Raw genomic sequence first — 27,599 nt, 5'->3', positions numbered from 1 at the left:
GAATGTATGTTACCAAATACACTGAGCTCCGGGGTGCTGGCAAATTGTGCAAATTGGGAACTGACTATAGCCGGCTGTTTAAGGGTTAAAACCAGCTTCATGTTTTCTTCTGATCGAACGCTCCATCATAGATAAGGGATGCTCTTGCGATAGAGGTGTATGAGGGTGTGAGATACAAAAAACACAAGACAGTGCCAACTTCGCTTCGGAATAGTTTGTGTATTATTGTGTGGTTACATAGGCACAATACATAGAAATAAAAAGGCCATGTGCTCTGTGGTTACTCTCTCAAGTGGGTGTTAGCGTGAGTTTTCCGCATTCGACTTATACGACCGACATTATAAAATACGGAAATCAAGCCCCGATTTATCTGCGAGACAACTTAAATTCGAGTATATATGGTATTCTAACTATTTGTCTCAGTGACCATAGATTAGTCTTAGTTAGTGACCTGCCTTGCCATGTGTATGGCATGGAGGGCACATGGTTTTAAACCGGGCCTTAATGTGCCCAATAGTACATAACACAATGTGCTGTATTGAACTTTTGAAGGCAAAGTAAAGCATCTTTAAGTTTAGAAACAACTGAAGTTAGATAAGAAAAGTTAAGTTTAGGGAAGTAACTTTTTTCCCTTTTTTTTGCTTTTTATTCTGCGTGTGTAGCAACCTTTTCTTTATTCTTGTGTGGACTGTTTGCCTTAAATTTTAACTAAACCTTTTAAAATGAACTTTTGGACTAAGATATTTCTTTCGGTATGCATTTATCTCGTGCTTGATCCTGCTTTACTCACCAGCAGCTACAGTTATATTTAGGAATATTGACAGTATGTGCTGTCTTTCTAAGTGCCATTGTGTTCTCTGTTGTCACATAAATGGACAGGAGACATAAAAAGGTTTGGGGCAGCTACCCATATATTATGACCTGGCTGCAAAAGGGTTGGATTTTGTGGAGTTGCATCTGGTTCAAAGTCCAAAACAGAACTGGTGATATGTGGCAAAGATGGAGGCTTTGAAGTTAGGACAGTCATGGACGGCAGAACCAGAAGTGGTGTCCTCACAGGTGCCGGAAGTGGTGTCATCATGGAAGGCAGAACCGGAAGTGACGTCATCATAGGTGTCGGAAACCAGAAGTGATGTTGTTTGGGCAGGAAGTGACGTCATCACGGGGTGCCAGAACCCTGTGGAATGAATGAATGGTCTGCAGAGGATTGAGAGAAAAAGTTAGTGTACCTCGCCACCCGCTGGTCAGACATGGAATTGTCACTATTCGAGCCCTTTAGCTGCCTGCCATACGCACGTGTGTGACATGTGTTTAGGGGGTGGAACCCAAAGAGATGGGATCATACTGTCCAGCATTGCTAGAGACCACCCTCAGCCATTAAAAGAATGCTAGCGAGTGAGTTGGGTAGTGGTTCATTTGAATGTGCTCTTGTGAAGATTGGTGGTCTTCTTGTAAGTATTCCATTCAATTTTGATTATCTGGTTTTTGACTAATTTCTGCTCTGGTTATTGTAATCTTCTTTTGTATTGTGTTTTTGGGACATTGTTTTTTAGGATTGCCTTTTGCCATCTGTATTATCACTGAATGAGTGGAATTCACCAAGTTTATTTTTGGGTTGGTCTACTCTCTCACCCTAAACACCATACACACTGTCACACGCGTGTGGCACATGGGACAGCTTAAGGGCCCTGGTGATTGTAATTACCTGCTCCTCCAGGGCTTGACATTATCTTCTAATGCCTTTTCTCTTCTTCCCACTGCAGAGCAGATAATTGACAGCTGTAACATCTCTGATGTCACTTCTGGTGTCCATCTGTCTGGACCCACCTATTCCTACCAGCAGTGGCGGTTTTTGATATGGGCGACATGGGCCGTTGCCCAGGGCGGCATCGTGGTGGGGGCAGCATCTTGGGTATCGGTAAAAAATTATTTTTTTTTTTCGAGCGCCCATGCTGCCCCGACATCATGCCAGCGCATTTTTGGGATTGCAATGGGCACCAATCGGTTTTCTATTGCCCATTTGTGGGGAGTAAGAGCGCTCTCCATTTATGAGGTGCGCCTGCTGCTTGCAGCACAGGGAGGAGAGGGACGGCGGGGGATTCTCTGGCTGGCTGGTGTGGCATCTAATAACCAGCTTGCAAAATAAAACAAAATAAAAACAAACACAAAAGCACCAGACATTATGATATAGACTTATAATTTGCACCGATGTGTTTTCTAAATTTCAATCACACCCATATATGCGGGAAGTGAGCGCGAGGGCCTTCGGTGCGCCTGCTTGCTGCTGTGCTGAAGTCTCACACACAACCTGTCGAAAGGGGAGGAGGGTGGGGTGCTTCCAAATAAAGGACAATTCATTCATAATATTGTCAATCCAAGCCCATTATGTCACAATTCATTTTTCCTGGGTTGTGCAAAATCACAGAAATCATTAGATGGGCGCTCCTTGTGCGAGCAGCATAGAGCAGAGTACAGCAAACAGGAAGAATAAACTCTCCTGTGTGAAGTTGACGTCAGCTCAATGCGTGTGCTCTCTCTATTCTTTATCACAGGTTAGTAAATTCGCCATAATTGGAGTGCACATTACAGGCTTTAAAACGGTAAAATATCATCAATGAGATTTTGAACATGTTGATAAAATGATTTGAGTTAGTAAGTTTTTTTTTGTATGGATATATATATATATATGTTTGCGTGCTAACTTACTAATGTAAATGACTCGCGTAGTGGAGAGTGGTAGGCGGGGAAAGTTAACCCGAAATAATAAACTGACTGCTGCTCTGAGAGAAAAGGTTTATGTAGTTGTTAGTGACCTGGTGTACTGAGGACTGGAGATGGTACTAAAGTGAAAATTCTTTACACTATAACGAAATATTTTGGTGCTGTTTAAATGTAAAATTTGATTTTGTCTCTGTTAGACATTACATTTCCAATAGTTTGTTTTATTGCACTGTATTTTTTCATTGTTTATTAAAATGATGGGGGGGCACAGGGGAGGGGTGCCAGGGGGGGCACCAGAGGGGGTGTTCGCCCAGGGCACCAAACAGGCTAGGACCGCCCCTGCCTACCAGAAGAATAATATGACTGGAAGTTCAAACAAAATGATTTTGAAATCATTTCACTTTGGAACTCTCGTCTGAAAAGACATTTAGTTTTGCAATTACTGCTTGTTTTCTTAATTCTGGTGCGTTCCAGTTATAGGGGTTCACCAGGTGGTGCCCCAACTCTTTATCATGGCCTTTCTAATCTTTGACAACACACTCAAAAAGGCACAGAGAGATAATCTACATAAACACTGATCAGGAGTAATGCTTGCACAGCCTTATTCCTTGTCAGTATTCCATATAGGGACTCACTTGTATTAACATGAACAACCCACATGGGAATCCCCAGATATAACCTAAGCCAAAGGCTGCCTTAGTCCACAGGAATAACCTAAACATATAAAGGCTGATACACCTTCAATGTGTCTGCAAATAAAGCCCAGACATATAGGCTGAAATACCTTGTTCCCTAAGAATAACATAGACGCATACAGTGAACATCCCAGGATACATCCCAGATCTTTTACCTTGGTCGCTGAGAATAATGTCCCCTGGTATAACATGGACCTAAAGCTGACACTCCTGGGTCCTCAAGAATAGCCGAGACTCATAAAAGCTAACACACCTTCACTCTGTCCATGGATATGACCTACCTCTAAAAACTGCCATACCTTGATCCTCAAGGATATCCCAGACCAAGGTTATTATAGCTTTGCCTTTTCTATTATTTTTGATCATACTTGGAAATTCAGTTTAGGTTTAGTTTTCCTTCATTGTGCATTTTTAGTTTTAATTTAGTTTTTATTTCACAAAGACATTTCTATTATATTTTCCCTTGCTAAAATAGGTATAGCCCATTAGTCTCTGGGTTGGCTTCTGTTTTGACTTAGGAACAACTGATGGCTTGTCGCTTATGACTGATTAGTTTTCGTAGAGCCTACCATCGTTTCTTCATCGACTCTTTAGTTCAGTTTGCTACAGTAGGCCTAGTTGAAACATTGCAGAAAGTGTTTGGTAGTGGAATTCGCAGCAACGTTTTATTACTGGTTTAGCCATATTGCTGTCGACGCCATGGGTGGAAGAGATTGTGGCACACTTTTTTAATAGATTATATCGTTATATTTTGATAAAGTCTGCATGTTATCTTGCAAAAATTTAGCTGAATACTATAATGAGAAAATCCGGTGTATGTTTATACTTCCCACACTTACTGGTAACAGCGTTTGATGTAACTTGCCCCGCATGGAATTGGTCAGCCCTAGGCCCCGCACATCCCTAAGGCTGCCTCTGGTTTAAAGTTAGTGGAAGCTTACTACACTACATGGTTTACCATCTGGTTTTGTTTTTGTCTGATAATAAAAGCATAATTAAAACAAGATACTCAATATGAACAACTTTATACAATTGTATAATTTTTTAAATATTTTCTGTGTCATTTGTGCTGAACAAATGTGCATTGGCTATTGGCATATTTTATCTTTTCCTTTTCTTGGTCCAAAATGGGCAATTTGTGGCACAATTTAGATGAATTTTAAGGTTTGAGGTTTTTTTACTTTAAATGTCTACAGCACACAATATAATCCCGCTCCAAGACAATGCGCTCATAATTAATGCCTTCAATATTGTACTCAAAAATCTCCCATACTGGGCTTTATTATTTTCTACCAGCCATATTGATCTCTGATTCCTTCCCAGGTACATAAAATTTATAGACAGAATTTTGCCACCTGTAAACCTGAAAAGATAACAAGAATCAGAAAATAGATTCTATTGTGTTCTGACAGGTGTGATCATGAAAATCATGGGGGCTTAGGAAGAACGGGGTTCTTAGGCTTGAATCTGTGTGTAGATCCCACCTAGATATATTTAGGGACACAAAGAAAAATATATATATTTTCTAAATTCACTCTTCCAGAGCAGGATCATAGAAAACCTGGAGCCTATCCTAGCAGTTATGGATGCAAGGCAGGAAAAATCCATGGACAGGGTGCCAGCCTATTGCAACTTCTTCTTCTTTTTTTTCTTCTTTTGGCTGCTCCTGTTAGGGGTCGCCACAGCAGATCATCTTGTTCCTTTTCTTCCTGTCTTTCCCATCTTGTCCTGTCACACCCATCACCTGCATGTCCTCTCTCACCACATCCATAAACCTTCTCTTAGGCCTTCCTCTTTTGCTCTTGCCTGGCAGCTCTTTCCTTAGCACCCTTCTCCCAATATACCCCTCATCTCTCCTCTGCACATGTCCAAACCAACACAATCTCGCCTCTCTGGCTTTGTCTCCCAACCGTCCAACCTGAGCTGACCCTCTAATGTCCTCATTTCTAATCCTGTCCATCCTCGTCACACCCAATGCAAATCTTAGCATTTTCAGCTCTGCCACCTCCATCTCTGTCTCCTGCTTTCTGGTCAGTGCCACCGTCTCCAACCCATATTACATAGCTGGTCTCACTAATGTCCTGTAGACCTTCCCTTTTGACAGCCTATTGCAACAATACTATATATATGTAATATGTATGATATAGCTGATGTTGGGCGGCACGGTGGCGCAGTGGTAGCGCTGCTGCCTCGCAGTTAGGAGATCCGGGTTCGCTTCCCGGGTCCTCCCTGCGTGGAGTTTGCATGTTCTCCCCGTGTCTGCGTGGGTTTCCTCCCACAATCCAAAGACATGCAGGTTAGGTGGATTGGCGATTCTAAATTGGCCCTAGTGTGTGCTTGGTGTGTGGGTGTGTTTGTGTGTGTCCTGCGGTGGGTTGGCACCCTGCCCGGGATTGGTTCCTGCCTTGTGCCCTGTGTTGGCTGGGATTGGCTCCGGCAGACCCCCGTGACCCTGTATTCGGATTCAGCGGGTTAGAAAATGGATGGATGGATGGATAGCTGATGTTGAACAAAAGAGCATGATATTTTAACAATCTTTTTTGGGAAAGAGAGAGAAAGATTGAAAACAAGGAGACAAATATTGTAAAACATAATTCTGCTAATGGATTATTTTCATAGTATTAGCTATTCTGAACTGTGAATGTAAAACTAAAAAGTTAAATTAATAAATACAGAATAAATGCAAAAACACATGGGTAGATTTTCACCAGTTGACAGACTGTCTTCACCTACCTACCTGTAGTTCAGCAGAGATGTTGCCAACTCAGGAATTTTATAAGGCTTGTATCACTTCATTGCTAAACAACCTCTTTAAAGCAAAAGTGATTGATGAGCAACAATATGCTGATCTTGAATGTTGACCATCAGTCTCTTGATCAGTGCCATTTTATTTTCAAAAAGGATTTTCCTGTGCTAAGTGGCAGGTGAATTATTGTCAACAAAACACAGACCCCCGAGAAATAAACTGAAACGTTACTCAATCGTGATTTTTCTGTCCATACAGTATTTTGTTGACCAGCACACTCTGACTTTGAATTATACTTTGAATTATATTTTGTTATAAAAAAAGCGCAAAGAAATGTGGCAGCTCATCATAATGGACACCAGACTCATGCAGCCTGGAATCTAGCTTAGTGTGTGTTGCTGTATTAATTGCTGTATACATACTGTATCTTGGGTTCTGTCAGAATTACAGTTAACATGTCGTCATTTATGAACAGACTTAAATTCTGTAAGGGATTATCTGTTTCTAATACAGGGAACTATCAGCCTTGAAAGTTGCTGAGCACATCCAAAACAAAATCATCTCCTTGGTGTGCTTCACTAACACTTGAACCAGAATCTATAATGCTGTCACTATCAGCTCCTGAAGGACTGTCATTATTATCACACAGTAATTCTGGTGATACTCTTTTAGTTTTGGTAACAACTCCTGACAATTCTTGTTCTGATTTCACTTATGGTTTAGTTCCCTTGAGTTTGTTAAAAAATTGCCAGGATGCACGGCGTCGGTAGTAAGAAATGTCTCCCAAAAAGCACCACGTCTCGCATCACACAGACTCTGCATTAGAATTTAGTGCAATGTTTCAGCTCAAAATTAGGGATTTAATCCTTCTATGGTGTTAGTTTTGAGCTCATAGTGTTAGTTATTCTGGTTTAAACTTCCTAATTCAGTTCACAGCCTTAATGTTTTGGTCCTAGGGATATTCTTGAAGTCTTGGTAATGACTCCTTGCAATTATGCATTGCTCATGTCACATCACAAAGGCTCTGATATGCAATTTAGTACAATATTTCAGCTCTCTGGCCAAGATTATGGATTTAAACCTTCCACATTGTTAGTTTTGAGCTCATAAGATTAGGCAGAATGGTTTCTACTTCTCAAATTAGTTAATAGTCTTAGCATTTTAATTCTGGTGATATTGTTTAAGTTTTTGAAAATGACTCCTGCAATTCTTTTTTCAACTTCACTTATGTCACGCCACAAAAGTTCTGCGATAGACTTTAGTACAACGTTCCAGCTATTTGTCCGAGGTTATGGATTTAAACCTTCCATGGTTTTAATCTTGAGCTTTTAGGGTTAGCTAATTTGGTTTCCACTTCTTAATTCAGTTAATAGTCTTAGCATTTTAATTCTGGTGATATTGTTTTAGTTTTGGGAACAACTCCTGCAGTTCTTTTCTCGACTTTGCTTATGTCACGCCACAAAAGTAGAATTTAGTACAATATTTCAGCTGTTTGTCCAAGGTTACAGATTTAAACCTTCTATGATTTTAATCTTGAGCTCTTAGGGCTGGCTAATCTTTTTTCCAATAACCAATTCATTTCAAAGTCTTAGCGTTTTAATTCTGGTGATATTCTTTTAGATTTGGGAATGACTCCTGAAATTCTTTTTTCGACTTCGCTTATGTCACATCACAAAAGTTCTGCCATGGAATTTAGTACAATGTTACAGCTGTTTGTCCGAGGTTACAGATTTAACCATTCCATAGTTTTAATCTTGAACTCATAGGGTTAGCTAATCTGGTTTCCGCTTCCTAATTCATTTCATAGTCGAAGTGTTTTAATTCTGGTGGTATTCTTTTAGATTTAGGAACGACTTCTGACAATTCTTGTTTCGTCTTTGCTTATGGTTTAGCCCTCTTGAATTTGTTACTGATTATACTTGGGTGTTCTAAAAAGCTATTTCTCCAAAATGCACACATCTCCAGGTCGAATTTAAACAGCTTCTTTGTGGCTGATCACAAGCCAGAGTGTCAGCAAACAATACGAAGAGGTTGGCTAGAATTACAGTAATAAAAGGGCAGTTGGAGAGAGTCGGTGCTGTGGTCCAACTCAGCCACTTGAACTCTTTCAAGGCTGATGTCGACTTTTGTCAAAATTCAGAAGTAGAGGACAGTAATCAGCTGTAAACTGCAACAAAACTCACCCTTACATTTTAGTTTGACTCTCTTTGCTAGAAATAAAGTTATACAGTAATCCCTCCTCGATCGCGGGGGTTGCGTTCCAGAACCCCTTGCGATAGATGAAAATCCGTGAAGTAGAAGCCATATGTTTGTATGGTTATTTTTATATATTTTAAGCCTTTATAAACTCTCCCACACTGTTAACATTATTAGAGCCCTCTAGACATGAAATAACACCTTTTAGTCAAAAGTTTAAACTGTGCTCCATGCCAAGACAGAGATGAGAGTTCTTTCTCACAATTAAAAGAATGCAAACATATCTTCTTCTCTTCAGGAGCAGAGAATTTCAGAGAGACAGAGCGCTCGCAAAGAAAAGCAAACAATCAAAAAATCAATACGTGTGCTTTTAAGTTTGCAGGGGCATTTTTTAGAGGAGCATCAGTATCTTCTAAGCAAACAGCCCCTCTGCTCACATCTCCTCCGTCAGGCAGAGAACGTCAGAGAGAGAGAGAGAGAGAGAGAGAGAGAGAGAGCGAGATTAAAGCAAACAATCAAAAAATCAATAAGTGTACTTTTGGAAGCACCGCGATAAAGCGGCCGGCATTTCTTAGAGGTGCGTTCGTATCCTCTAGGCAAACAGCTTCTGTGCAAACAGCACCTCTGCTCACAGCCCCTTCGTCAGGCGCAGAGAATGTCAGAGAGGGTGAGAGAGAGGCAGAGACAAGCAAACAATCAGGCACCGCTCGGCAAACATATCTTATAGCATTGACGAGTTTCAGTTAATATGTAATACATGCTCTGATTGGGTAGCTTCTAAGCCATCTGCCAATAGCGTCCCTTGTATGAAATTAACTGGGCAAACAAACTGAGGAAACATGTACCATAAATTAAAAGACCCATTGACCGCAGAAATCCGCAAACCAGCGAAAAATCCGTGATATTTATTGAGATATGCTTACATTTAAAATCCGCGATAGAGTGAAGCTGCGAAAGGCGAAGCGCGATATAGCGAGGGATTACTGTATAGCTTTGTTGCTTTAACCTCGATTCCCTATTTGTGCATGAATAGCAACGAGCAAACAACCTATAAAATGGCACTGACATCTGTTGGGAGACCAAAGCGAATGTGCAAAGCAAAATATTCCATGGACGTTTTACGTAATTTCGTTGAATAGGACTGTGACTTGTCGGACTCCGAGTTTGATGCAAGTGATCTAGAGATGGATATCAAAAGCAAAAGTGAGGTACCAGCATCATCTGATCGTGGTCGTTCATTCTTGCTGGCCATCGAGGTGCCCCCATGCAGCCACTGCTGCCAGAGACGCTCAATGTGCGCCAACAGCAGCCACAGCACATAGCAACAGATGTTTTATGTTGAATTATGTGTGAAATCATTGCTTTGTGTGCTTTTCAGAAAACAAGAGTTTTTTGGAAAAAATATCGAACCCTCAAAGTGTTAAGTATTCACAACTGGCATAACACATACAAAGTACATAAAGGCACTCGTTCTTTAGAATGAACTGTCTGTGCCTCCATCCTTCACTTTTAATATACCAAACAATGAAAATGAAGCAAAAGCCTCACATCCAAAAGAGGAATTCTTCATCCCAGGCCAACGGCTTAGCATGACACAGAGCTAAAGAAGTACAAGTGAGAAGAGATTTCATGTGCGTATGGCAGATGACAGCAAGGCGCCGGACTGAAACACCAAGTTATGAAGCGTCCAGACCTACACGTTCAAGTCTCCCCCCGCCCGCAGTCACAGGTTGCCCCCAGTTTCACAACATTTGAAAAGACAGTGATATCGTGTGTAAGAAACCTGTGCCATCATTTGTTCTACCAGCCTCCCTAAACAGCAATCAGAAAACCAAGCAGTCACTTTAACCCTTTATTCGCATTTAAGAATGGTACTCAACAACCGACAGCTACACAGATTCCTACTCAGGAACTCTTGGTGTACAAGAAAAGTCCTCATTTGGATCTCCACAGACTACTAGTGACATTTTAATTTTTTTTTTTTTGCAGCAAATGAAATCTTCTTCTTATAAACAGCAAGCGATTTACTACTGATATACCCTACTAAATTTCTTCCAGTATGGCCCAGGTAATAAAGCTGTTTTTATTTTTTAACATACAAGTTGTTTGGTTTGATTTATTTATTTAATTAATTAATTATTTATTTATTTTAAACTTTTCATTATAATAATCCCAACAGAATATTCAGCTTTATTTTTCTTGCATCTCCCCTCCTGTTATCCAGGGTTCAGCATCTCCATCGTTGGAAGGTGTGCTCACTTTTTTTTTTTTTTTTTAAACTTTTATTAATAATTTTTCCCCTTTGCTTTGTCTATTTCCGATGGCTCGGTGGCAGCGGTTGGACTGTGCTTGCCAGCGTCCTTTGGAAAACAGGAAACAGTTTTTAGCTTGCAAGACCGCCGGGGAGGGGACGGCTAGCCCACCACCTCCTTACTGGGCTCTCTTTCTCGCTGATTGCACTTGTTCATTTTCATCTCTGTGAGCTGGATGTACCTCAGCACGTTGGTATCTGGAAAAGAAAGAAGAAGACAGAGTCACTTGGGAGGCGAAACTTGGTACTCTTTACCAGTACAGTGCATTCAGGGAGCCCTCAAACTCTTTCATTTTCTGCACCCTTTATTGGGTTTGTAACAAAGGCGCTATATGGGCACCTGACCCGACACAGACTCACACCGGAGGCACATATAAAAACGTGTATTTTTCTTCACCTGTGGGGCATGTCTTCCCCGTGTCCCACAGGCCCTACACAGTCCCAAAGCACCACACAAAACACCACACTCTTCTTTAACCACCACTCCTCTCCGTCAAGCTTCATCCTCCTCCTCCTCCTCACTCTGGCCATTGAGTGGTGGTTGCTGGGCCCTTTCATAGTCCACCCAGAAGCACTCCAAGTGGTTGACTGCCGGGTGTGTTGAATACACTGCCCATAAGGGCTCAGGAGTCCCAGCTGCAGCACTCCCTGGCAGTGCCTATGAGACCCAACAGGGCTGCACCAAACTCCAATTCCCATGGAGCCCTGCGGGAGACAGAGGCACTGCTCCAACCCAGGGGGGCTGCCATCTAGCATCCAGGGGGAGGTATTGCACAGTCCATGGCTGCTCCCCCTGAACATACAACGAAGAGGCATCCCGGCTGGGCATGGACCCTAGCCGTCCACCACAGGTTGCAGATTTCATTTTCAATGGATACATTTGCCAGTTTTGCCCATCAATCCACACTCAATAACCCATAATGACAAAGTGAAAAAGTTTTCAGAAAGATTTGCAAATTTATTAAAAACAAATAACTAACATCTCTCGTTCCTAGATATTTTCAGAATCTTTGCTATGGCAGCCAGAATTTTGCTCAGGTTCATCCTCTGTTTGTCTTAATTCTCCTTGAAATGTGTCTAGATCTAAATTGGAGTTCATCGTGTGGTATAGCGGGTCTGCAGCTTCAAGAATATGGCCAGTTTTAAATCCAGATAGCTGTGTCTGTCTCCATGGGCGCGATTGCACGACCCCGAGGAGCTAATGAGGTAATTGGGGCGAGTTGCACCTACACTTGCGGGTGCCATCGCTCTCAATTGCTTCATCGGCTTCCTGCGGAGTGTGATTAAGGTGCTGTGCCCACGGAGCCATATAAGTATGGGTTGACACAGAGGGATTGAGGAGGAAGACTGGAAAAGTTCGAAAAAAAGAGAAGGAGGTTAAAAGGCATAAACGTCAGTCTTGGGAGGATGATCTGGCCACCTGGAAGGAGAAGGCAGTATGAGCTGGGACCCCGTGAAGGAGCGTCGGCTGTGGTGCACTAGGGGCTGGTTCACCCCACTGAATATTTTGGTGGAGTGGGGCGAGCAGGGCAGATGACCTCCCTAGGCATGAGAGAGCGAGAAGGAAGACAAGAGGAGAGCTGACTTTGGAAGGTCTGGCTGCGCAGTGTGGAGAGACGAGTTTGCGGCTGCTATGCGAGTGATGAGGAGAAAGAGAAGGAGGTGGGCTGAGATTGTGAGGAGTTGGAATGCATTTTAACCTCTCATTCTAATGGATTATGTTTTTTTTTTCCCCATTTTTCACCTGCATTTATTTATGTACTGTTTTTTAGAACACTGCACAGTGGACACTTTTGGTTTTGTTTTTGACTGTTTTTTATTAAAAGCACCGGAGTACTTCTTCTACCATCCCCTTGCTTCATCTGAGATTTGTCCCCATTTGTCAGCTCAGCTCGGTTATAATTATCATCGGTGTTGGGTTCTACAGATTCTCATAGCTGAAGAGGGAGTCTGGAGGGGACTTGAGCCGTCACACGTTGGTAGACTGAATTGATTGGACATCATTTAGATAAGTACCTGTGTATGTAAGGTCCAAAGGTCACACTGCATATCAGGACAAGGCCAAGAAATCTTGTGGACCTCCGCAATCAAACAGTGGTGTGGCAGAGATCAGGTCAAGGGAATGAAACCATTTCTAAAGCTTTGTTTGTTCCCAGGATCATTGTAGCCTTGATAATTGTGAAATGGAAGAAGTGTGCAACCACTAAGGCTCTTCCTTGAGTTAGGAAGAAGTCCCTTTCTTAGACAGGTAACCAAGAACCCAATGGTCACTCTAACAGAGCTTCAGAAGTCCTCTGATGAGATGGGAGAATGTGTTGGAAGGCTGGCCAACTCTGAATCACTCAATCAATCAGGCATTTATGGTAGAGTGGCAAGATGGTAGCCATTTTTTAGTTAATGGGATATGAGTTTAAAGGACTCTGACAGCATGAGGAAAAGATCCTCTGGTTTGATGAGACAAAAATGGAACTCTTAGGGCAGAACATGTGAGAGTTGATTATTAATGAAAAATATGATTTTCACTGATTCATTGTATATTGAAAATATTGGATGACTTCTGTCCTTGTTAATTGTTAGCTTTTGCCTTTAGCACTATTAGAAAGGGGGGCAGCATGGTGGCGCAGTGGTAGCGTAGGTGCCCTGCAGTGGGCTGGCATCCTGCCTGGGGTTTGTTCCTGCCTTGTGCCCTGTGTTGGCTGGGATTGACTCCAGCAGACACCCGTGACCCTGTAGTTAGGATATAGCGGGTTGGACACTGACTGACTGACTGACTTTTAGAAAGCATTTCAATGAAAGCCTCATGGTCTGTGACCCAGACCCGCTGCTACTTTAGCACAAGGACAAGTATGGATAAGGGTACCAGAACTGCTCTAGTGGAGCAGAATCCTGGGTTTCCTCCGGGCACTCCGGTTTCCTCCCACAATCCAAAGACATGCAGGTTAGGTGGATTGGTGATTCTAAATTGGCCCTAGTGTGTGCTTGGTGTGCGTCCTGTGGTGGGTTGGCACCCTGCCCAGGATTAGTTCCTGCCTTGTGCCCTGTGTTGGCTGGGATTGGCTCCAGCAGACCCCCGTGGCCCTGTGTTCGGATTGAGCGGGTTGGAAAATGGATGGATGGATGGATGGATGGATAGCAAGGACATGAGATGTGAAACTAATCACGTACTGCATTTAAGAAGCATCAACACCATCTGTACGTAGATAGATAGATAGATAGATAGATAGATAGATAGATAGATAGATAGATAGATAGATATGAAAGGCACTAGAGATAGATAGATAGATAGATAGATAGATAGATAGATAGATAGATAGATAGATAGATAGATAGATAGATATGAAAGGCACTAGAGATAGATAGATAGATAGATAGATAGATAGATAGATAGATAGATAGATAGATAGATAGATAGATATGAAAGGCACTATAGATAGATAGATAGATAGATAGATAGATAGATAGATAGATAGATATGAAAGGCACTATAGATAGATAGATAGATAGATAGATAGATAGATAGATAGATAGATAGATAGATAGATAGATAGATAGATAGATAGATAGATAGATATCATTTTATTTGTCTTTTTACAGAAGCTTCATTAAATGAATAAGTACATATTATTATATTATGACCAACAACAAGCCCTTTCTCAAATACACACAAGAATTAATTAAAAAGCATAATGTCAGACTTGGTGAAAGATGAACAGAGCAGCCCCAGTGAGGCACTATAAAGGTGTATTGCTGCTGGTATGGAGGAGCATCAGCAGCGTTTCTTGACACACTTCTGTGAACTAATTTAGTTGGCTCAATCTCCTCTATGCTAGTGTGTTAGAGAACGGATGTCGCTCATAAAAGGTACATGTCACAGGTAGGACCCTTGTCACAAGGGGGCAATAACATTATAGTAGGACAGTTAGAGACATAATTAATTCAGAACGAGGGCCTCAGTAGAATTGGTAGCATAAGGAAGACCTGTCATGTTATTTTTGACTCCCTTATAATGGCCAAGTGACCAGGGGATTGCTTAGCCTTAAATGAAACACCTGGGGCTACTGGGGGGACTTCCAAAGGAGCAGTTCCATGAGCTCTATTGCTTAGCCCTGACCCCAGAGGTTATAAGCAAAGGATTAAAAGTCTGTTTCTGCCGTAACAAAAGTACAAGTGGTGGGTGGAAGTGAGCCATAAGCGCGATGGAAAAAGTCACAGAAAAGTAATACAGATGAGAGATAAGAAACGGCAGCAGGCACCTAGGTGACAAATAGTTTAAAGAGTTAAATCCTGTCCTAGCTAGGCTCATTGGGACAGTTTGGATTCATTTGTCAACATATTTTACTACTTTTTTCACCACCTTGCATTGTTCCCTTTCAAGGGTTACTATTTCTTGTAATAAAGCCTACTTTTGGTGCCCTTTGGCTTCATTGCCATTCATTATGGACTCTGTGATGGCTCGATTGTGCCTTCCTTTGGTCACATCATTGCCAAACCAGCTCAGTCCAATTCAGAGGGCACACTCACGTACAAACCCACATTCAGTAACAGACCAGTTAACCTATCAGGGAAACACGGGGAGAACATGCAGACACCACACAGAGACCAGGAGGTCTTTAACTGCATTGTGTGATATTACAGCACCCTCAGGGTGTATGCAGAACCTGGCACTTTTTCACATTTTGTTTTCTTGCTAAAATCATTTCAATTCATTTTTGCCCTCATCAAACAACACTCAATACCCCAAACTGACAAAGCGATATTTCAATTTTTTAAGTGTATTAAATTTGAAAATAATTCCTAAACTCCTTCTTTCTGTTTGTCATTCTGGACTACTGAGTGTTGTTTGATTTCAGACCAAAGGAATTTAAATAATTTTAGCACAGGGTTGTAACCAAACAGAATGTGTAAAGAGTGAAGGTGTCCGAATACTTTCTGAAGGTGCTGTATATTCATGAAGGTCTACAGAGCGTCTAAATGGAAAGTGCACTTTATACAAATCAATTATATCATCGAGTATAAGCAGATCTTCAGTTGAAACGAGACGAGATAAAGCCCATGCCGCACACAGAAAACACCCCCGTGCATGTCTTCCATACTCCGCACATCCATAATTGCTAATGTAAATGTCAATTCTGAGCAGTAATGGCCGTTTCACGTGGAGATGTTCACTGGTGCAGATATGCGAGTGCACAGTCTGATGTCTTCACGCCAAGGGCCAACGTTCACCAAATTAAAAGTGCGTCTCCGACGGGTCTGTGCCGGCTCGCCACTGACTGCAGAATCCTTGGGGACATTTGTGTGTCACGTCTCATCTTGCTGAGCACCACCCTGCTAAAGGAGCCGCACACTTCGCCACTTCTAGATATCTGGGATGGACTCAGCTTGAGCAACCTGGGTTCACATTGCAGGCTCATCACAATCTGTTATAATTATTATTATTATTATTTGATGGACACCTTCATCTAAGGTGACTTGGAATATTTGAGATACAATTAGTTTTATTTCTTTTGTTTTCCAATTGCAGCAGACACAAGTGAAGTGACCTGCTCATGGCCACACAGTGTCAGCACCAGGATTTGAACCCTTGACCTCAAGGTGTGAAGCCCAAAGCCTAAACCAAGATGCCACACTGCCACTCTCTATAATACAATGCACAATACAGAATGCAAATAAATTAGAATGAGGGGCCAGCAAATCCTCTTATAAAAGAGGGGCCTGAAGGCAGCAGAGGGGGGAAACATGGTGCAGGGTAGACTGATAAGGAGACAGGCCTTCTTAATCATGACTCTCAACGAAAGTAGAATCATAAGACAAAGCCACCATCTGCTAGAGGTGAAAAAGCACACCCCTGAGGCTGCTCTCCAAACCTGAGGGTACCTTAAAATAAGGAAGATGGGCAGTGCAGAGCTGACCCTGATAGAGCCCACATAGTCGTAGTGCGTAGTTACCTGTTGGTTCTCGGATTTTGGCCTCCTTCAAGTACTGCAGTGCGTTGTCAAAGTCGCCCAGGTGGTAAAACGCAATGCCTGCTCTGTACATGGCTTTGAAGTTGTCCCCCTGTTTCTCCAGGACCTTCAAGCAATACTCTTTAACACGCTCATAATTCACCAACTCAGACTGCAGCAGGCAGGCTGGGGAAAAACAGAGGGAGAGAAAAGGAGAATGAGAAATAACAAAAGAAGAAAAATACTCAACACCAGGAAGTATAACACAGAGAGCTGAAGGTGCGTTTGTGTGTCTGCAAATCCACAGTTTGGACCTGCCCGAGGCAAACAATGAACTGACGCCCCATTTGCACAGGGCAACACCACAGGCTATGTCTCAATGCAAACGCTAATCAGTGGGCACCGCCTGGGCAGCACCAAGGATGCCTGCTAGTACAAAATGAAATGGAATTAGCAAAACATAAAGGAACGTTAACAAATTAGAAAAAGTGAATCCATCATTTAGTCGGGAACATAAGTAACATCTCATATTTATCTAATTTATATATAGGGCTTTTCACATATATCTACCTACCTATCTCTTATACAGTCTCATCCCTATCTATCTACCTACTATGTGGTGCCTTTCATATCTATCATTTTTATAGTTTCTTTACTATTTATCTATTTGTTTTATATAGCATCTTACCTCCTTAACTATCCATCTATCTATTGTAAATCCCTGAGAGGAAGGACAGGCATCCTGGCTGGGATGCAGAGTAATCTTTTGCCCGGATTGGATGCCTTAATGTAAGGACCACTAGAATGGAAACATAACTCAGTTGGAATGCCCTTTAATCTTCTACCTGCACCACCACCACCTGATCAAAGCACCGTGATGTCCCTACATTGATGGATTAAAGGCCAGAAGTCCACATGACAGTCATCATCAAGTTCTTCCATGAGAACCCTGAATACCATGAAGACTGATTGAGGTCATTGATGTTAGGTACAACACCTAGAGGGGGTTTGGTGGTATCGTGGCCTTGGACCCCTGCAGATTTTATTTTCTTCTCCAGCTGTCTGGAGTTTTTTTTTGTTTTTTCTGTCCTCCCTGGCCATCGGACCTTACTTTTTTTCTATGTTAATTAGTGTTCCCTTATTCTAATTTTTATTTATTTTGTCTTTTTTTCTCTTTCTTCATCATGTAAAGCACTTTGAGCTGCATAATTTGTATGAAAATGTGCTATAGAAATAAATGTTGTTGTTGTTCATCTCAGCTGGGATCAGTCTATGATGGATGGACGGGCTCACAATGGATTCTGGGAACAGTTCATACCAAATGGAAGAAGGCAGTATTCCTTGAGGCTGATCCCAATCATAATCCATAATAAGATCTATCTATCTATCTATCTATCTATCTATCTATCTATCTATCTATCTATCTATCTATCATAAAGTGCCTTTCATGTCTATCTATCTATCTATCTATAATATAGTGCCTTTCACATCTATCTATCTTTATGGTGTAATTCATATCTATTAACTATACGTCTTTACAATTGATCTATCTGTATTTTACATTGTGCCAATCGATCAATTACTCTCTCTAGCTGTAATATCATTTTTTATCTATCTGCCTAACTTTTATATAGAATCTTTCCTATCTGTCTGTCATAAAGCTCCTTTTCACATTTATCTAGCATATAGTACTTTTAATACCTATTACTAGCCATCCCCCACGGCTCTGCCCACGTAGTGGTGAAACAGGACAAACTTTAAAAATCAATAAACAAACAGGTATTGCTAGTTAAGTGGAGGCACTGCAAAACGCAGAGGCTGACCTACTCGAACGGAGACTGGCGCGTGAGTGAGGAGGGCCCTGCCAGGCTCCCTACTCCTGACTTCATGCTTCCCCCTCCCCACCCACTTTCCCTCAGTCCATTGCGTCTTTCGTGGATTCACGCAAATAAATCGGTACCACAAATGAATTATGATAATTAGCGAGAGAGTGAAAAGCGGACAGACAGACAGACAGACATTGGATTTTATATATATAGATAGTGTCACACACGTGCGCATGGGAGGCAGCTAAAGGTCTTGAGTGGAGGCAGTTCTGAGGCATGCCGGGATGTGGCAGAGTGCATTGACTCTTTTTCTCTCTTTGCTGTAAACCATTCCCGGGAGATTCCACCTGGCTCTCTTGATGTGACTTCCGGGACCGAGCCAATGGAAGTAGACCTTATCAGCTCAGGCCCCTCTGATGTCGCGTCCGGGTGTGAACCAATGATTGAAGACCACGTGCCCGATCCTTATGACCTCACTTCCTGTCTTCCCCTTTAAAAGCCTGCCCCTTTTCCCTTTTCCCTCAGTTCTGTAGTGGACTCGGTTTTGAGCACAACAGTGCTACCATTTAAAAAGACGATTTGCAGCACATTATACGGGTTGCTGCCCCAAACCTTGCTATGTCTCATTTTGTGTTTTGTGACAATAGATATACAGACTTTCATATCTATCTATCTATCTATCTATCTATCTATCTATCTATCTATCTATCTATCTATCTATCTATCTATCTATCTTACAGCACCTTTTCTATTTCTTCATCTCTAAGAGCAAACTCTAAGAGTTCTGCACACAAAGCTGCCGGTTTAATGCCCACCTGTACAAATAAAAGGCATGCCTGTTGCTATTTGCTTGTGTCTTAAAAACCCATCACTAGTGCTATAACTTAAACACTGGCATCACTCTTAGTGTAATATGTAGTGCAGCCTTCTTTTGTTTATTTTAAAAGGCCAAGTCAAATGATGCCAGCTTTAACTCCATGTCACAAGGTCTTTTCCACTTTCACCATCACGGGCATATTACTATGATGCCATGGCACATTCTTTCAGGTGAGCATCAGCTCTGGCATGTCAATGTCAAACCTGGCGTTATGAGTAATGATATTTCTGTATATTGTGCCCTTCACATCAAGAGTATACTCATGCAGCCCAATGATGGAGACCAACTACATTAATCTGATACTCGATTATTTAACTCATCACCATTTCTTGGCTCTGCCAGATCTCTTCCCATTGGAGTTTCTTCCAGTTGCCTTTGGATTGTGTAGGACACCAATGGACTCGCTGACACTTTGCTTTATTTTTTGCAATTTCTCTAAATGAAAGGCCTACGCTTCTACGGGTAATAACGCTCAGTAACATTTTATTTTGTTAATTGTCATTTTCTTGCCATTATCACTGGAATATTATCCAAGCAGGACTTCAGAGGGTGACATAACACAGTCTGCTCCAACTCAGCTTTAAGACACACAGAATGTTTTTAAGTAATCAACACAAGTTAGGACACCTGAGCAAATTGTTTGCAAGGCTTCATTTCCTTTAATTGCTGCAGACCATCTGTAGGTTGTAACGTATTAGTTGTTCCCTGATGAAGGCCCATTTGTAAAATTCAAAAATTTCCTATTTTTTCAGTTTTTACTAATCTAAACTTAAAATTTCAACCTCTGGCAATTTACTGCTTACCTTTTCACCATTTTAGGTCATTCATTGCATTTCAACCAATTAAATATGAAGAAAAACTAGAAAGACTTTTGACTGGTAGTGTAAATATGAGAACAGGAGTAAACTCTGTGTGTTGAAGGGTCTGACTGTGCCACAAAAACTGTAAAAGGGGCGAATCAAAAAAGACACTATATAGTGGGACTTTCTCAGATTAATTTAATGCCCCCACATTTTCCACCCACAAAGGAAAATGGAGGTCCAGGTTCTATTTAGCACAGTGGTGGATGGATGACACAGGGGGCACATTCTGGTTTCTATTTCATTTAATTCACATGCCATTTATGTACACCGTCGATGATGCACCTGCCTAGAAATGGACACAATACCAGAGTGGCACTCAATAAAGGACATCGCAGGGCGGCTCAGAGCTATAGGCCACTGGGTGTGGGTGCCATCTGTGCACAGCTTGTATGTTCTCCCAGTGCACAGGTGGACTGTCCTTCTCAGAGACTCTCATGTAAGGTTCATGGTTGACTCCACACTGGCCCAGTAAGAGTGTTTATTTGTGTGTGTTGGTTTATGCCTAATGCTGCTAAGATAAGCCCTGGCCTGGACTGCATAAGCAATGACAAGGAATAAATAAGCTTTATATACGGCCTCTCCTCACATTTGTTACATGATGATCCAAAGCTTTTTAATGCATTGTATTTGTCCTCGCATCTGCTTTCTTCATTTGCAAAGATTCCTTGGTATCCAAAGGCTGTCAATGTCTCTATGCTTTATATAGCTCCTTTCACAGAGTGCATTATCACTAAGCACTTAATAAATGCATCCATCATTCCTTGCATGGCACCTTTTACAGGCAGTGATTATACAAAGTGTTTACTTCATCTGCCGGCCACTTCTCACAGAGTGCCCTAATAAAAGAGCACTTTACAAAGCCATTCATTGATTTTTATTTAATGCCTTGCTGTTGAGAACATGACCACCAAAGTGCTTCAGAATGGAGTCCAACAAGAAAAGAGAAAGCCCCATGGGAAGTCTAGGCAGGCAGCACAATATACACAAAGCAACACTATATGAAGTCTATACCTGAATCTCTTGCCCAGACTGGATGCCTTAATGCAAGGACCACTGGAATGGAGATCAGTCTATGATCGATGGACAGGCTCAACGTGGATTCTGGGAACAGTTCATACCAAATGGAAGATGGCAGTATTCCTTGAGGCTGATCCCGATCAGGACAACTTCAGGGTTACATAGGAATAGGAGCGCAGAAGTGCACCCTATTAGGGTCCTTGCACACCACCAGAGGGTGCTGTTGGGGGGAGGACAATTTTGACCTACAACTGTTCCCAACTAGCAATGCAGTGACAATGAAAGAAGTGTCGGATTTTGCATGAAAGGAAGCCTGCCATCTCACACCTCACCTCAGGGAGTCAAGAGGAAGCAAGGAAGGAGGAAGAAATCAACTGAATTGTGTATTGCTGATTGATTCTTTGCATGGTTTATTATTGGAAGGGTGATTTGGTTTAATAAATATCTTTTTTTTAAAGTCAGGCTCGTGTTGATCGTGTTGATCACAATATTCTTAGAAATCACCTTAGTCAATGGGTGGGCCTCTCTGGCAGTGTCTTAAATTGGTTTGAATCTTACCTGGCACATAGAAAATTCTTTGTAAGTTGTGGTTATTATACTTTAAAGACCCCTGATATTCTATATTGTGACCCACAAGGCTCTATCCTGGGTCTGCTGCTCTTTTCAATTTACATGCTTCCGTTAGGTCAGATTATCTCGGGCCATAACGTGAGCCACCACAGCTATGCTGATGAAACACAACTGTATTTATCAATAGCGCCTGATGACCCCGACTCTCTTGATTCACTGACACAATTTCTTACTTGTGTTTCTGAATGGATGAGTAGTAATTTTCTCAAGCTAAATAAAGAGAAAACTGAAATTGTAGTGATCGGCAAACATGGATATAATGAGGTTATTAGAAATAAACTTGATGCATTACGATTAAAAGTCAAGACGGAGGTAAAGAATTTAGGGGTAACTGTTGACACTGACCTGAATTTTAAATCACATATTAATCAGATTACTATGACAGTGCTTTTCTGTGGTGGGTTGGCGCCCTGCCCGGGGTTTGTTTCCTGCCTTGTGCCCTGTGCTGGCTGGGATTGGCTCCAGCAGACCCCCGTGACCCTGTAGTTAGGATATAGCGGGTTGGATAATGGATGGATGGACAGTACTTTTTCAATTAAGAAATATAGCAAAAGTTAGACCTCTTATAACATTGCAAAAAGCTGAAAAATGAGTTCACACTTTTGTTTTCAGCTGGCTAGATTACTGTAACGCACTCCTCTCAGTACCACCTAAAAAAAGACATTAATCGATTGTAACGAGTGCAGAATGGAGCTGCTGACTCTTAACTAGGAAAAGAAAATCTGAGCACATCTCTCCAGTTCTGATGTCACTACACTGGTTACCTGTGTCATTTAGAATTTACTTTAAAATCCTGTTTACAAAGCTTTAAATAATCCGCTCCATCCTATATTTCTGAATGCCTTTCACCTTACACTCCAAATTGTAACCTTAGATCTTCAAATGAGTGTCTGCTTAGAATTCCAAGAGCTAAACTTAAAAGAAGTGGTGAGGCAGGTGGCCTTCTGCTGTTATGCACCTAAAATCTGGAATAGCTGACTGATAGGAATTCACCAGGCTGATACGGTGGACCACTTTAAAAAACTGCTAAAAACACATTACTTTAACATGGCTTTCTCATAACTTCATCTTAGTTAAATCCTGATACTCTGTATATAGTACATTTAATAATCATTATCATTCATGGTGTCTCCAAAATCCATATTAATCCCTACTCTCTCTTCTGTTCTTTTTCTGGTTTTCTGTGGTGCCGATCTGTGCCACCACCACCTGATCAAAGCACCGTGATGTCCCTACATTGATGGATTAAAGGCCAGAAGTCCACATGACCATCATCATCAAGTTCTTCCATGAGAACCCTGACTACCATGAGGACTGATTGAGGTCATTGATGTGAGGTAGAATACCTAGAGGGGACTGGGCGGCCTTGTGGCCTCAGAACCCCTGCAGATTTTATTATTTTCTCCAGCCATCAGGAGTTCTTTTTGTTTTTTCTGTCTTCCCTGGCCATCGGACCTTACTTTTACTCTATGTTAATTAGTGTTCCCTAATTCTATTTTCTTATTTATTTTGTCTTTTTTCTCTTTCTTCATTATATAAAGCACTTTGAGATACATCATTTGTATGAAAATGTGCTATAGAAATAAATGTTGTCGTGTTGGGCATTACTGTGTCTGTGGTTTGGGGCTCAGTGGCACCACCTTGTGGTTACCCTGTCTATCTCCTTTTAGAAGTAGTAGGGGGCTTTGACCTGCAACTTCACATCTCTGCCATTCTCAAACAACAAAAATTTTAATTCTCGCAGATAGGCCTCTTCATTAGGAAGAAACACCACTTTTTCCTGATGGCAACACAAATTAGTCGATCTACAAATCTCTAACTTAAAGTTTATAGCCAAACAATATCTACATGCTTCTGTCATATCACTTATGTCCATATATTCCATCTCTTTTCACTTTTTTTTGCCTTTTCGTCAATATCACATTGATTTTTGATTCCGTGTTTGGAATTATATCGTGACAACGCAACGTATAACTGCCCGTGAGTGAATATCGTTTCTTTCTCTCTACGAGAAATGCATTTGACAATAGCATTCACACAAATGAGAAATGATTGAACAATGTGTGTGGTTGTAAATGTTTTAGATGTGATCAGGACTATTCCAAATCTCTTTGTATAAAGTGTTGTTTCGCGGGGCTTGAAATTTTCTCTCGCAGGTTTTCACTTTCACCAAACAACAAATCTTTTAATTCTCGTGGATATGCCTCTTCATTGGGAAGAAACACTACTTTTCCCTGATGGCAACATGAATTACTCGATCTACAAGTCTCCAACTTAAAGTTTAAATCCGAACAATATATTCGATCTCTTTTCGCTGTTCCGTTATTTCACCGAGTAATAATTTCTGTTTGTTTGCGCTGATACGATCTTTACTATCATTTTTTTTTTTAATTTTCGTACTTCCATTATCTCTAACCTGCTCTGCATGTGTATCATGAAAACGTTTTTGAATTCTTTACAACATTTTACTTTGTCATCTACTCTTTCTCTTTTATTTCTTGCCCTGGGCGTGGTTGAATCTCTTGGCACAAAGTCTCATCTTGCGGGACGTGAAAGTGTCTCTCTTCAAAAGATCACGTCTCGTCACAGGATAAAAAGTCTCATCTCCCAAGATTTTTTTTAACGTAATAGAGATATAGTATATAGTGCCTTTCATATGTATGTACCTATCAATTATCTCCTTCATATTTTAAATAGTATCTATCTATCTATCTATCTATCTATCTATCTATCATATAGTGATTTTCCTATCTATCTATCTATCTATCTATCTATCTATCTATCTATCTATCTATCTATCTATCTATCTATCTATCTATGTGGTGTCATTGTTATCTATTAACTTATACCTGAATCCAACTCGGGGTCTCAAAGTGGTCCCAGCCAGTCCCAGACATTTTATCTGCAAAGTAGGAGAGAATCCTAGACAGGCTGCCAGTCACACCTGCACAGACTCACCCTCACTTGTACGGAGTCTCTGTGTAACCTGACATGGTCATCATTAGGGATGTGAGAGGAACACCACAGAGACGGGGAGAATATGAAGACTTTGAACTCAAGTTCCTGCAGAGGTTGAGCAGCACTATATAAAGATGTTCAGTTCAGGTTCACTGAGTAATCACTGGGTGCAAGGCACGAAAAGAAAAAGAAACCCTAGAGAGGCCATCACCTACCTGGGGACAGTTTAGAGACTCCAGTTTCCAGAACACACTGTTCTTTATGGATGTGGGAGGACTAATACAGGGTCTTGTCCACACGTCCCCTCACTTGTATAGGGGTCTCAAAGTAACCTGACAGGCACATCTTTAGGGATAAGGGAGGTAAAACACACAGATGGAGAAGAACATGTGGACAGCCAACAACCAGGTTTTGAACCCAAGTTCTGGCAGAGATGAAGCAACACTTTATAAAGATTCTACCTTAGCCTAGTGCCGGACCCCACACTACTGGGTCGAAGGCAGGACAAAACCCCCAGGCAGGCCACCCATCCATCACAGCTCACACTCACACAACACATCAACAGTGGGGACAGTTTGGGGTCACCAATTTAAATAACATGCTATCCTTTACTAATGTGGGAGAGGAAAATCCGCTCAGACTTGGGGAGCACACAGTAAGACTATGTGGAAAATGACCAGGTTGGGATTTGAACTAACGTCCTGCAGGGGTGAAGTAGCGCAACATAAAGACTCTGATCACATGGGGGTCTGGGCCTATGACAACAGCAATGGGTGCAAGGCAGGAGAAAGTCCCAGACAGGCCGTCAGTCCATCACAGAGTAGACTTCTGCACACTCACCCCCACTTGAATGGCGTCTTAAACTAACCCAATAGACTCATCTCTTGAGACGAGGGAGGAAAAATACACAGATAAGAGGGTCATGTGGGCAGACAGGAACTGGGCTTTGAAGCTAAGTTCCTGCAGACGTGAACTAGCATTGTATACGGTGTCATGCATGTGAACAGCTTAAGGGCTCTGGGGGTTGTAATTCTCCGCTGCTCCAAGGTTGGCACTGTGTTCTTATGCCTTTTCTCTTTTTCCCTCTGCTCTCGGGTTCCAATCTGGGTGGTTTGGCGTGTGGTGGGTGTGGCAACGCGCTATTGTCACATGCACCCCACCTCCTCCTCCTCCTCTGCAGATAGGAAGATTGACGGCTATAACACCAGTGACATTATGCTCAGTATCCATCCACCAGGCCCCACCTCTTCCTGCCAGAAGGACTCAAAACTTACTTGAGTCACTTCTGATATGAACATGCGTCTGTGAAGATGTTTCCTCAATTGTTGCTTGTTTTCTTTGCTTTAAAACTGTTCAATTATACAGGGTTACCAGGGTGGTCCCCCAAATCTTTATCACGGCCTTGTCTATTCTCTTACAACAGATTATACATGACTCAGAACATATCCCAGCCACACTGAATACAAGGCAGGAAAGAACCCCGAAGAGGCCATCAATCCATCGTAGCCCACACACACACACACACCCCTACATGGGACAGTTTGGAGTCACCAGTTAACACAACAAGCTGTCCTTTTAGGAGGTGGAGTTGTAATCCACTGAGACATGGGGAGCACACACAGAGTCTACATAGGAATTGATTTGAATCAGCTCCCTACAGAGGTGAAACAGTGCTATATAAAGAATTATAGAGGGTCTTGGAGGATCAGAGCCTATCCCAGCAGCAACGGGTGCAAGGTAGGGAAAAAAATATTTAGAGGCCATCAGTCCATCACCTTCACTGGGGACAGTTTAGAGTCACCAGTAAACAGAATACGCTGTCCTTTATGGATGTAGGAGGACAATCCACAATCCATGGGGGACACACATAAAATCTATGCATGTAATGATTTGGGCACGGCTACACATACACACGCAAACACTCACTTGTATGGAGCCTCTCTGTACAACCAGACACAAGGAGGATCTGGGGAGGAAAACCAGACAGACAGGGAGAACATAAGGACAGGTAGTAACTGGGCTGGGATTTGAGCTCAAGTTCCTGTAGAGACGAAGCAGCTCTATATAAAGATATGTCATTCAGGGTCACTGTGTGGTCACAGCCTGTCCAGCAGCACAGGGTGCAAGGCAGGAAAACACACTGGTCCATCACCTACAATTGGGACAGTTTATAGTCACCAGTAAAGAGAACATGCTGTTCTTTATGGATGTGGGAAGAAAATCCACTGAGACATGGGGAGCACACGCAAAGACTATGTGGGCAGCAACCAGGCTGGGACGTGAGCCCAAGTTCCTGTGGAGATGAAGCAACAAGATATAAAGAATCATACAGGGTATTGGGGGATCAGAGCCAAGCCTACCCGCAATCAGTGCAGACAGGAGAGAATCCGAGCTGGCCAGCCGTTCATCGCAGATCAAATACTTGCGCACTCATCCTCACTTGTATGGCATCTCCAAGCAACCTGACAGACATATCATTAGGGATTTCTGAGGTAATACACACAGAAAGGGAGAACATCTGAATAGCCAGCAACCAGGTTTTGAACCCAAGTTCTTTAGATTCTACATTAAGCCAATCCAGTATAAGGATTACTCAAAAAGAGGGTCTTAGGGTGGGTCAGAGCCCATTCCAGCAGCACTGGGTGCAATGCAAGAAAGAATCTTAGGCAAGCCAACAGTCCATCACAGCTGACATGCACACCTACATGGGACAGTTTAGAGTCACCACTTAACAGAAAATGAGGTCCTTTATGGATGTTGGAGGGACAGGCAAAGTCTACATACTGTAGGCATAGACCAGGTTAAGATCTGAACCAA

The 27,599-nt window shown here is 42.0% G+C and overlaps 1 protein-coding gene across 1 annotated transcript in view; it reads right to left on the bottom strand.

Moving 5' to 3' along the window:
- Positions 1-10,197: 10,197 nt before the first annotated feature.
- Positions 10,198-27,599, bottom strand: part of ttc9b (tetratricopeptide repeat domain 9B) — a 116,837-nt gene continuing 99,435 nt past the window's right edge. Inside the window, exons 2-3 of the mRNA XM_039768112.1 lie at positions 16,615-16,797; positions 10,198-10,867 (exon numbers count right to left, since the gene is read on the bottom strand). Of these exons, the coding sequence (XP_039624046.1) occupies positions 10,773-10,867; positions 16,615-16,797 (278 nt within the window). The 3' untranslated portion in view covers positions 10,198-10,772. The remainder of the gene's footprint in view (positions 10,868-16,614; positions 16,798-27,599) is intronic.

The sequence above is a fragment of the Polypterus senegalus genome, chromosome 11 (assembly GCF_016835505.1).
Source record: "Polypterus senegalus isolate Bchr_013 chromosome 11, ASM1683550v1, whole genome shotgun sequence".
Classification (NCBI taxonomy): Eukaryota; Metazoa; Chordata; class Cladistia; order Polypteriformes; family Polypteridae; genus Polypterus; species Polypterus senegalus.
The sequence above is the reverse complement of the archived record's forward strand: the minus strand, read 5'-3'. Positions and strand labels throughout refer to the sequence as shown.